We start from the raw sequence: 12,661 nt of genomic DNA, 5'->3' as shown, positions 1-12,661 counted from the left end.
CTTCGTTGGAGATATCGCACTGCAACATTTATCATTGTTTTTGCATCCCAATTTTCAGATGCATTTGCTCATCATCTCTGATTATTTTTCAGTGTTCCATTCATTTCAAGGAATCTATGTGTTCAAGCCCGATCTCCTTGTCCGAGAGCGCGACAAGCTTATCAAATATCAGTCTTTACTGTAAATTTCCTGCATTTGTTGCACCTCCTTTGATGAAATCCAATTTATCAACTTCAGGTGCTTGCTGTGAGTTATTGTCGATATCTCATTGCTCTTTTTCCTCAATGATGACTTCCTCTTCACCATTTCTTTTTGCAGAAGGCGCGACTCTTGTCACTGCGTTGTATTCTTCTTTTGAAAATTTGACGAATAACCAAGCAACAAAGTCAGTTTATTATCCTTTGACAATGCCCTCTTTCCATCATTACACGTCAATCAGCCACTGCTCATTCTTTTCAGTTAGCGATGTGTATGATGGAGGACTATTTCAAAGTTTAAACAGTCCTTGTGCATCCTTGACTTCGTTGAACAATTCATTTATTTCTTGCTATCGTTCGTCGAATGATAATTATTCTGGAAAGCAAGAGAATCCATTATCGCTAGAAAGTAAAGTTTTGGGTAAAGGAGAGCATTCATTTGTTTGGTGTGAATGGAAAAATACACCCCCGCAAGGATTTGGGGGTGCCATTGCCATTTCTGCCCGTGGGGCATCAATCAATATTCGTTATTGTTTATTTGACAGCATTAGCACAATTAAAAATGGAGAGTTCAATCATGGAGGTGCTTTATATCTCTCAAATTTGGAAAATGTTAATGTTGATTCATCAAATTTCAGTAAGTGTTGCGCATATCATGGAGGAGCTATTTGTAGCGTTGATCATATGAAAAATGAACAATACATAAATCTCATTTTTTACAATTGTTCGATACTCCGTACTCACGGAATGGTATGCTACTTACGCACTCAATATCTTCAAGAATCAGGAACATTCATTTTCTCAAATTGTCGATTTGTGAAGAATTCGGCTGGAAATTCTGCTGGATGTATATTTGTTAATGGGCCTATTCCAAACATAAACCTTTCAGCACTTTTGATCACAGAAAATACGTTTATCTTCAATACGTTGAATGGAACATTTACAAATTCAACAGTTTTTGGAGGAACAGGAATGTGCTTTGAAGGGCTTTCGGAACAAGCAGTTCAAACCCAATTTATTAGATACTGCTTTTTCCATCAAAATGAAGCGAAGAACGGAATGGGAAATGATGTGAAAATAAATAGCGGTGGAGTTAATTCTAATCCATTTTTCGAATCATATTCAACAACGACAGAAAAGCGAGTGTTTTATGGTGGTACAGCTAATAGCGAAGTGTACAATGGATGGCTTCCTGTAAAGGTGATGCTTCTGACTCGATATGTTCATGAGAATGGAAACGATTTGGATGAGCTTTGCGGTCTGAACGATACAATTCCATGCAAAACGATTGAACACGCATTTGAAAATATGATAGATAATGTTGAATGCAAAATATTTTTGCTTGAATCAGTCTTTACTCCTTCTTCTGTGCTATCCATCAACAGCGATAAAGTCAAAGTGATTGGTAATGGAACAGACAAATCAGTCATAAGAACAAGCACACTGTCAAGTTCCTTAATGCTGTTCTCCATCAATGCAGGTGCTTTGAGTGTCTTCTCATTGACGATTGACCACAACACTGCAACAGAAACAGTTGGATTATTTTCAATTTCTGGTTCGTCTGGAAGAGCTAACCTGAAGCATCTTCTCATTACTTCGTCTAGGGCTCAGTCCACTTCTTTTAGCAAGCCATTATTTGACATTGCTTTCGGAAGCATTTCAATTGATTCCTGTATTGTGTCTTCTTTGAGAACAAGCACTCAGCTCATTAGGGCTCCAATTTCCTCATTTTCTGAAATTTCTAACACTAACCTCACAGAGGTCATTCGAAGCTCTGGAAATGGAGGAGTGATTGAGTGTAACGTTTCAAATGGAGAGGCATTGACTCTGAATAATATATCATTTGATGGGTGTAAATGTGAAAGGGGAAATGGAGGATGCCTTTCCATAATAATGCAATCTGGCTCAAAAATGAGACTTGGAGAAATTGATTCGCTGACTTTTGCTGACTGTGGTGCACAGGGAGCAGGAAGCAACGGATTTGGAGGGGCAATATTTCTGAAATTGGAGAACTCGGCCAATGATTTTATCTTTGACAAGATGACATTCACCAACTGCCGTGCTTCGCAATTCGGAAACAACATTTTTATTGAGGCGGAGGATTTCAGCCAAGTGATCAATGCAGATCGGTTGAAGTTCAGCACTCAACTGAATGTGCTCACTGATCTGTGTGGATATGAAAATAGCGATCGTTCGTTTGCGATTCCTCTTGTGCTTTATCTCAGAAGCAAACCGAGCGAGTTTTATGTTGGGAATGCGAACAAAAGAGATTGGTACATGTGTGGATTTGCTGACGAGCAATGCTCAACAGTCGATTATGTGCTCCTGCAGCACAAAACATCAAGTGGAGTGTCAATTGCGGTCGATAGCAGTTCCACTCTTTCACGAGAGATATCTCTGTCTGAAGGTACTACAAGTGTTCGAGGGATTAGGGCTCAGGCACAACTCATCGTAAACGATAATTCGACAAAAAATCAAGATGGGATGATTGTTGGTAGAGCAACAGTTTCTTTTTTGAGTATCAAGTTTTATCTGCCGAGTTCACTATCTGGAAGAGAAACTCTATTTCTGGTTCAGTCAGGATCTTTCTCGTCTGAGCAATGTGTGCTGATGCTAATGTCAGACACAACAATGTCGTACTGTTTTATTATTTGCGTGGGAGGAACGAGCACAGTGAAATCGCTTGTTGTGAAAGGATTCAAATTAACAGAAGCACCTCTGATGATTTCACACACGAACGGACAACTGATCATTGATCTTTGCAACATTTCGAATACAACTGCCACATCAAATGAAGGAATAATTGAATGCACAAATGGAGGTTCATTGACTCTTCAGAATTCGACAATGGAAGGAATTGTGTGTAACAACAAGGCATCCATAACGATTGAAAATGGAAAAACAGTGAAAGTGGAAAAAATCAACATGAAATCCATTGAACTCGCAAATGGAAATGGAAGCGCAATGAATATTGTGATGAATACAGGAAATATTGTTGAGATTAGTGAGGCAACATTTTACAACTGTTTGGCTTGCTCTGGTTGTGGCGGAGGGATATATGCTTCGTTTGCTGGAAGCGGAAAGCTGAGCATCGGAAAAGATGGAACGCTCACATCGTTTTCAAAGTGCGGAGCAAGTGATACAAGAACTCAATGCGGATACGGGGGAGGGCTGTTTGTGAAGGCTGCTGGTCAGTTCAATGATTATTCGATTTCTTCAGCCAGCTTTACGAGCGGCGTTGAAAAAAACCATGCAGCGAAAGGAGGAAACAACATGTTTTTTGATGAAGCGAATTTGGCAGATTTGATGAATTCTGGAAAAGTGGATGTTACGATCTCAACAAATGCAGCAGAATATGATGATGCAATGGGCTTCGAAAATGGAAATGAGGATTATGGAATTCCTCTGGCTGTTTATTTAATTGATCCATTCCCTCTACCAGTAGTAGTTGGAGGAAACAACGAGAGAGACTTCAGTGGATGTGGTCATTCCGGCTATCCCTGCTCTACAATTGCATTCGTAGCAAATCTTCGCTTTTCTTCATTGAATAAAGATATCATTCTCGATCCTTCATTTGTTTGGAGCGAAGAGATAGGAATGAATGTTGGCGAATGGAAAGTGAAATGCGCCCAAAAGAACACAAGAATTGCTGTTTCTCCACCACCTCCAACAGATTCAACTTCTTTAATAACAGTCACTCAGCCAACAACAATCACAAACATCACTTTTGTTTTGCCCCTATCTCTCAACTCCAGAACATCTTTGATTCAATGCAATGGAAACAGTCTGACGTTCAATGACTGTGGGTTTTCGCGAACTTATTCAGAAGAAAGCAACGAGATCAATTTCAGCTTTGCAAAAATTAGTGGTGGAATATTTGTTGCAAATGGATTTGATGTTGTTGCAGAAACAAACAAAATGGCATTTTCAACGAGTCCGTTTTTGTTTGAAGGAGGAAGCTCATTCACGTTGCAGAGCTGCGAATTCAACGGAATAACCGTGAAAAACGGAAATGGGGGACTGTTTAGTGCATATGGGAATAGAGGAAGCTGTGAGATTGTGATTGACAGATGCCAGATAACCGCTACATGCGAAGATGGAAACGAGCTGAAGGGTGGATCTTTGTTTATCCAGAAACAAGGGAATATGGATGTTACTGTGAAGAACGCCAGATTCAGCAGCTGCAGTGTCCCAAGCGGTGAAGAATCAAACAGAGGAAGAGGATTAGGAGGAGGAATACATCTGCATATTTCAGATAATAATGGAGTTTATTCGCTGAAAAACCTGACATTTTTTGAATGCAATGCATGGAAAGGAAGCAACATATTTGTGGATGGAAGCAATTTGACTGAAGCAGTTCGAACAGATAACTTCCAAATTTCCTGGAGGGAAATGGATAAAATGGATTTGATGGGATATGAGCGAATCTCCTGCAATCGAGATTATGCGATTCCTTTGGCTGCATTACTGATTTCATTTTCTGGAAACGGATATGTTGGGGGTGAGGAAGATGGAGGATACGATCACTCAGGATGCGGATTCACATTTGCTCCTTGCCGTTCAATCAGCAAAGTTGTTGAATTGAGATTTGGATCAACGCAACAGCAAGGTGTTGTTGAGATACTCCCATCATTCCAGCTGGACAGCTGCACAAAGCTTGCCTCGTGCTCTGTTTCTATTTTAGCGACAACAAAAAATACTTCTGTTTTAGTTTGCAGTAACGGAAGCGGGGAAGGGGATGGTTTGATTGAGACAGAAGTAGATGTTTCAATTTCGAATATTACGTTTTCCTTGCCTCCAAGCTTCGTTGAAACGCCTCGTTTGTTTCTGATTCTGTGCCAGCAATCAACTTTGAACATTGCTAATTGCTCAGCAACAAGGCAAATAGATAGCGAGGCAATCGAATTCAGCATTCTTTGTGCAACAGGAGGCGAAGTTCATTTGACTGAATTTGAGCTGAAAAGAATTGATTTTGGAGATATTGCAGCAGTTGAGCTGAGAGGACAAGGAACATCATTATTTGTTGCAGGATGCACTTTTGTAGCGATTGAGAGTCTGACACATAATGGACTGATCCACTTGATAGGTGAATCTTCAGCCGACATTAAGAAGCTAACAGTCAATGGAACAACACTGGAAAGTGGCAGTGTCATTTCTTTTGGGGAAGGAAATGGAATAAAAATACTTTCAAGCGAATTGTCGAATGTGACTCGTAACAACGGGAATGGCTCAGTCTTTTCAGGCGTTATTGGACAAGGAAAGCGAGTGGAGATCAGCAACTGTGTATTTTCGAAAGCTATGTGCCAAGGCGAGATTCCATTTGGTGGGATGGGAGCATTCAATGTGTCGAATGGAGGAGAGCTGATATTCACTCTGAACAGAGTGGAGAGCTGTGCAGCGCTGGGAGCGCAGGGCTATGGGGGAGGACTGCATCTGAAATTCGATGCGAATGTTCAGTATTCGATGAAGTCAAACACTTTCACAGGAAATCTTGCCTCAAAGGGAAGTGATCTGTTTCTGCTTTGCAGCAATCCAGAAACGCTGATCAAAGAAGATCTGTGGTTTGGGACAATCGACGAGCTGAACACGCCTGAGCCAAATTTCTGGGTTATGGACTCCGTTGAAAGCTCAGAAATTGACTATTCAATCAAGAAATATCTGTTTTCTGGAACAGGAGATATTATCTTTGTTGAGGCAGGAAAAAGCACTTTGCCGAACTGTGGAAGCGATGCAAACCCATGTGATCAATTGGAGGTTGGTGTCGGGAACCTCAAAGATAATCAGACAACTGTTCAGATCAACAACTACAACTGGGTTTCAGGAGAGATGAGAAGAGATGGGAAATCGCTGACAATCCGCGGAGTTGCAGCCAAATCTGAGCTGAGAATAGAAAGCAACGGTTTCTTCAATGTGGTTGATGATATTTCACCAACAGTACTTCTACTCAACAGACTTATTTTCAAACTACCAATCTCACCGGTAGAAGGCAACACTGGGGTTATTCAGATGAATGGCGGACGAGTGACAATATTGAATTGTGAATTTGGAGGAAGCGAAGGCTCTGTAGAAGCTGGAAAGCTTTGGATCGTTGTTGGAGAAGGTGGAGAAATCCATCTTGAGAGCGTAGCATTTTCTTATCTGACTTTTCTGTCGAGCTTCGGAATTTCTCGTTTGGAGAGAGGGAAAATGTCCATCAACAATCTGAATGCGTCTCATGTTGCATCTGAAGGAATCGCATTGATTGAGAAAATTGAAGGTGAAAGCTTTGAAGCTAAGGCAGCAAATATCACAGATTGCTCCGCTTCTAATGGAGGGATATTTATTCTTAAGAATGTGGAGCAGGCATCAATTTCTGGAGGATGCGAATTTTTGAGATGCAAATCGAGCAACAGCGATGGAGGTGTTGCCAAATGTGAGCTTGCCTTCGAGAATAGATTCGATATGGAAAACGTTGAAATAAGTGAATGTGAAGCCAATGAGACATGCGGAAGAGGAGGAGGCATTTTTCTTTGTTTAAGTGACGATTCCACAAACAACTTCAAATTGGGAGAGATGGAGTTCATGGAAAATAATGCTTGGTGCGGGAGGGATTTGTTTGTCAGATGTTCTGATTTGAATCAAACAGTGAGCGGGCATCGCTTCTCTTTTAACCTATTAGACGAAAATGGCGTTTCTATTGTGGATATGAAAGGCATTGACAAAAGATTTGATGGCGAAGCAATTGATCTGCTTCTATTTCTTGTGAAATACGAATCGGATGAGGTGTTTGTCGAACAAAATGGCTTTGATGTGATTGGGTGTGGCAGTTTGATCTATCCCTGCTCATCTTTCTGGAGAGGTGTGAAAAATGCCGATTTGAGTTCTCCATCCAGAATTATGTGGATTGGGTCAAACGTTGTCATCCAAGATGAATATGATCTGTCCAATTTCGAAGTCAAGTCCTCTGTCCCTGAAGAGCATGCTAAGCTTGATTTTGCTTCTGAAATAATCGGTTCTGACTCATCTTCTGCGATCATCACAAATTCGATGAATCTTCAATTTTACCTTGTTGATTTCGTATTGCCGTTGGGATTCAGCACCAATCGTAAAGTTCTGATATCTTCTTCCTCTGAAAATGGGAATCTGCATTTAACTGATTGTGCATTTTCATCGAGGCAACAAGGAATAATTTCATTTTCGCTGATTTCTGCGAATGGAGGAGCATTTTCGCTTATTCGTTGCTCAATCGGAAATGAGAAGTTTGATTTCATACCAATTTCTGCATCCTCCTCTTCGGCTGTAATTGAAGCATGCAATATTTCTGGGGCCAAAACAGAGAATGGGATAGAAGGTGGAGCGCTTCGAATCACGCTGAATGCAGAGCAACAATTAATTCTCAACAAAACAGCAGGAAAGAATTGTGAATGCTCACAGACAATTGGAAAAGGTGGGTTTCTTTATGTTAACTGTTCGGATTCAGAAAGCAACGCTCCTTTTGTTTTTGATACAATCACTTTGGAAAACAACAAGGCGAAAATTGGGGAGAATATTTACATTTTGTCGAATGATTTGAATGCAACAGTGAAATCATCTTCATTCATGTTTGATTATTCTTCAATGGCAAATTCGACAAATCTGTTTGTGGGGAATGATGATGCCTTCAACAATGCCAACCTCTTCAGATTTCTTGAGGGTTATTCGAATTCTCGGATACACATCTCTTCACTTGGATTTGATGTGAAGAGATGTGGAAGTGAAGATGATCCATGCTTTTCTTTTTGGAAGGGAATGCAACAAATTGAAGGAGGAGAAGAAAAAGAGATGATTATTCACAGAAAGGCAGCTTTGAAGGACAGCTTTATTCTTTCTAACTTCAAGATATGCTCTGCAACAACATCTGAAGTGGAAGCCAGCCATTCGACGTTGGCTGTGAACCAAGAGGAGCCAGCAGAAGGAAAAGGATTGATTAGAAACAATAAGGCTCTGACATTTTCGTGGATAATTCTTTCAGTGGAGTTTATTTGTGAAAATGGAGAAGAAATCATTGTGAAAAACGAAGACGGTGCTTTGTCTTTTGAAGAATGCTGGTTTTCTTCAATTAACACGGGCAGTACGGTGCAAAACTATTTGTTTGTGGAGATGGAAAAAGGAAAGCTGAATATTGATGATCTGAAGGTGGAGAGAGTCCACACAAAACGAGGCATTTTCGATGTGTGTGATGGATGCGAGTGCAGCATGAACAAACTGAGCGTTCTTTCATCTACAATTGAGAGCGGAAGCATAATTAACGTAAAGGATGCAGTGAAGGCAACAAAACGCAATATGAAAACAATGATAAATATAAATGAATCGACATTCTTTTCTGTTTCGAGGAAGGATGATGGATCGTGCGTTTGCAACAGCGATTACATCAGCAGCGATACTGAAATAATTGTGAGGAATTCCTCGATCGATTCGTGCAAAGCACTTTCATCTGAGAAAGGTGGTTCTCTTTTCTTTTTGCAGAGTTCGGGTGGCTCACTGAAAGTGGAAGAGACACGAATAGCACAATGCTCTTGCTCTATTGCGAGTGGAAGAGGAGGCGGAGCATATTTGGAGTTTTTGCAAAGAGAAGAATTGCTGTTTCTTTTTAAAAATGTAACGTTTTCTGGAAACGAGGCATTTGTTGGCCGAGACATTTTCATAGAATGCACAAACATCTCAAACCAAATCAACGAAACGCAGTTTGCAATGGACATGAGGACAGACTTTTACATTCGTCTGAATGCAATTTATGGGATTGACCCGACGCTCTCCGAGCCGACTGATCTGATCGACCTGGTTACAATATATCAGTCAGCTTCGATTGTGGTTTCGAACATATTCGAAAATGGTGGAGCAAATGACAGGCAATGTGGAACTAACTCCCATCCTTGCCTTTCTCTTGGATATGGGATTAACCATCTTGTTGGTGACTTCCTGAGGATTGTGGCCATTGACGAGCAAAGTGAAATTGAGAAGGAGGTTGAGCTAAATGATATTACTATCCAATCGAAGAGTTTCATAAAAGTTAAGCTAATTGTTTTATCTGCAATTACTGCAGCTGATTTAACATTGATCAAAGCAAAAGGAAGAAATCGCCTTGAATCAGTCGACTTCCTGTTTGCAGACTCATTTTCATCAAATCACGAAACAATTCTGGAAATTGACGAAGGAAACATGCTGATTGCCGATGTTACATTCAAGTCGGAGAATGGAAGTTCAAAAGCTGCTTTTAATGAGCTTATCCGGATGGAAGGCGGAACGTTGTTGCTCAGCCAAGTTTCACTCGAAAGAATTGATGCAACGACTCTATGCACATTCAAAAGAGGAACATGCCAATTCCGTTCAGTTTCTATTGAGGATGTGACTTCACTTCGAGATCTGTTTGTTGTGTTGTGTGAAGACGTCTCAATGAAGGAAGTGACAATCAGCAACACGACCAGTCAGATGAGCATCATCCGTTTGGATGGAGCTGAGAACAAAGCACACAAAATTGATATGAAAGCTGTGTTGTCTGAATGTGTTGTTTCGAATGTTTCATGCGCAGGAGATTATCCTCTTGTTTGTATCAACAATAGAAGAAATGTGGATTTGTCGAATTGTGAAATATACAACTCTTCATCAAGAATCGAGAAAGGAAAGATGATTTGCTTTCTTTCTTGTGTGGATGTCCTTGTTGATTCGTGCATCTTTGATGGTGATTCTGAAAATGCAAAAGAGAACCACGCTGTTGAGAATAAATCAGAAGTTTGCAGATGGAATGGATCTCTTGTGGATATGGTGAAGAGTTCTGTAATGATGAAAGAAACGACAATATCGAATTCATCGACTGGAGGGTTATCTGTTTCAGATGGATCTCTTTCCATTGAAGCAGGAAAGTTTCTGGATAGCAATCCCAAGATTGAGGGATATGGATCAGCTCGAAGAAACATCATATGTTCGGATTCTGGAATGTTGAATGTGGTCAGCTTGAAAGGAGGAGATGGAATCTTGCCAAATACATCTCTTTGGATTCTGAATGATGGCTGCGAATTGGATGGGATAGCAGCTGAAAGGATTTCTCCGTTTTTCATTCCCATTCTGGATTTGGCAAAAATGGAAAAAGAAGAAGATACAACAAAGATTACTTTTGAGGGTTCGTTGCTTCTTCCATGCAATCTTTCGTTCCAGCTTGTGGCATCAATTAATGAAGAAAAGTCAATTACAACATACGATTTCAAAGACGAAGATTTTGCTTCAGAGTCAAGAGTCTCCTCTTTAATCGATTCAGAAACCATTGATTCTGCTCCAGAAGAAGCGGAAGTTTTTGTGAGGATATTGTTTGGAAGGCGGGATGCTCCATCTTTCACATCACCATCAATTTTAAGAAACAAAACAGAACACATCGATGATAGAAATGTTGAAACAGAAAGAGGGAGCAGAATAGGTTCAACATGGGTAACTATAGTGATTGTTTTGGCTGTTCTATTTTTAGTTGTTCTTGTTGGATTTGTTATATTTGTTGTTCGGTGGAGAAAAGTTAAGAATGAAGCAGAAGATTTGAGAGAGATAGTGAATGATAACATAAGAAAAGATCCGAAGGCGTTTGAGATGGTGACGATGGAGATGTCTCCCGAGGACAGGTGGAGAAGAGCTGAGAGGGAGGCAGAGAAGAAGAACGAGGAAAGGATCAAGAAGAGAATATATGATACGAATATGGAACATTCAGAGTCATCAGAGCACCTTCTCTCTGAAAGTGGCTCCACTGAATACATCTTGGGCAGAGATTCAGACAAGATTCCTCAATGGATGCTGGAAAAGGTTGATGAAAATGAAGATGAGGAAGATAAAAGAAAACGAACTCCATCTCCTTCCATTTCATCCACTTCGACAACAGACACTTCAGACACAGAATCCACCTTTGTTCGTAGGGAGGATCTGTGCCCTACAACTTCGTCAATGTCGAATCTGGTGGATGCAATGGCTTGCTCCTCGCCACATGAAAAACTGATAGTTGATTTGAGGGATTCTCTGTTCATGCTTTTTCATGGAAGAAACGAGAAGAAAGAGATGGCGATTGGAACGTTGGAAGAGAGAGAGATGACAGCTGCTCAGATCCTGTTTTGGGTGGCGAATGGAGCACTCCACTCGTTTGATGAAATGGAAATACCGCTTCAATCACTGGATGGTCTGAGTCCTCACATTGTATTGTTCTCTGAACACATGGTGATCTGCATAGCAATGCACTCAGACTGCTCTTCTGATTCTGATTCATCATCCATTTCTTCTTCATCCACCATCATCACTTCCTCGTCAGATTATTCAGCTATCAACAAGAATGGCAGAAAGTGTTCACCTCCTCCTTCATCTGCTTTTGAGGAGGATGATGAATATAAAAAGGAGAGCATGAGATGGAAGGCACCAGAGTTATTGATCAACAAGATGGGAGCAACAAAGAAATCTGTTGTATTTTCGATTGGGATGATGCTGTGGGAATGCTTAACTCTTCAGATTCCATTTGGGGAGTACGAAGCAGAAGTAGCAGGACAAAAGATAGCAGATGGCGAAAGGCCTGATGTGAAAAAGTTAAGAGGAAGCAAATATTTTGAAATGATTGGAAATTGCATTGCTGCGAATAAAAAAGATAGGCCATCTCTTATGGACTTGAAAAAAGAGTTTTTCAAACATTTTCCTGCTGGTGCCACAATGTTCACTGTTTCTGATGCAGTTGATTATACAATTGCAAGCGATAAAAGTGGTGAAGCGAAATCTAGCGAATTGGCGGATATCATAAATATTAGTGTTGATTGAAACCTTTAAAGGAAAAGAAAGATTGTAAAATTTCTGTGAATGGTAGTTTCATAAAGAAACATTCAATTTATGGAAGCGATGTTATGAAAAGAGATTGCATAGGCAATCCATTCAACGAAGAGATAAAAAAAGAAAACGGTGCAAATATTGAATATTAATGAATTTGATTTATCATGCTGCTTATCATTCGATAAATCAAAAATGAAACGTGAAATTTTTATATGGTTAAATATTTGGAAAATCATCATTATGATGACTATTTGCCGTTTGTTAAATTTGAGTTAACACAATTTCAATATAGTTATTAATAGTTTTTTGTTATTATTGGTATTTGATAAAAATTTTTTTCGTTAGCTTTTTTCATATTTTCTCAACTTTCTAAAATATCTCGATTTGACTTTAGAATAGCGTTTTTGAAAATAGTAGGTATCAACACATTTATTTCGTTCACAAAATCCTTTGTTTGTCTTTATTTGTAGTTTTTATGTTTAGAGATCATTTTTTTATTCAAAAGGTTATTTTTTTGAAATGAAAGATGGTGTTTTGTTTTATTTACATATTTCTGTTTTTAAAATGGATGGAATTAATTAATTTCATTATGATGTTATTTATTTCGAACAACCACATCAGTTTTTTTCATTGAAAAGAATAATTCAAATGGATAAATATTTTTG

At 39.6% G+C, this 12,661-nt stretch overlaps 1 protein-coding gene across 1 annotated transcript; it reads left to right on the top strand.

Annotated features, from left to right (window-relative positions):
* Positions 1–1,169: 1,169 nt before the first annotated feature.
* MONOS_1203 (uncharacterized protein) lies at positions 1,170–12,653 on the top strand (the record flags this gene model as incomplete). The annotated part of the gene is made up of 1 exon (XM_067864612.1): positions 1,170–12,653. One exon carries the CDS (start codon positions 1,170–1,172, stop codon positions 11,985–11,987), a length of 10,818 nt encoding a protein of 3,605 aa, XP_067725793.1. The 3' UTR covers positions 11,988–12,653.
* Positions 12,654–12,661: the final 8 nt, after the last annotated feature.

This window comes from Monocercomonoides exilis (assembly GCF_001643675.1).
Source record: "Monocercomonoides exilis strain PA203 chromosome Unknown scaffold28-1221067, whole genome shotgun sequence".
Taxonomy (NCBI): Eukaryota; Preaxostyla; order Oxymonadida; family Polymastigidae; genus Monocercomonoides; species Monocercomonoides exilis.
Note: the sequence above shows the minus strand (reverse complement) of the source record. Positions and strands in the feature narration are given on the sequence as shown.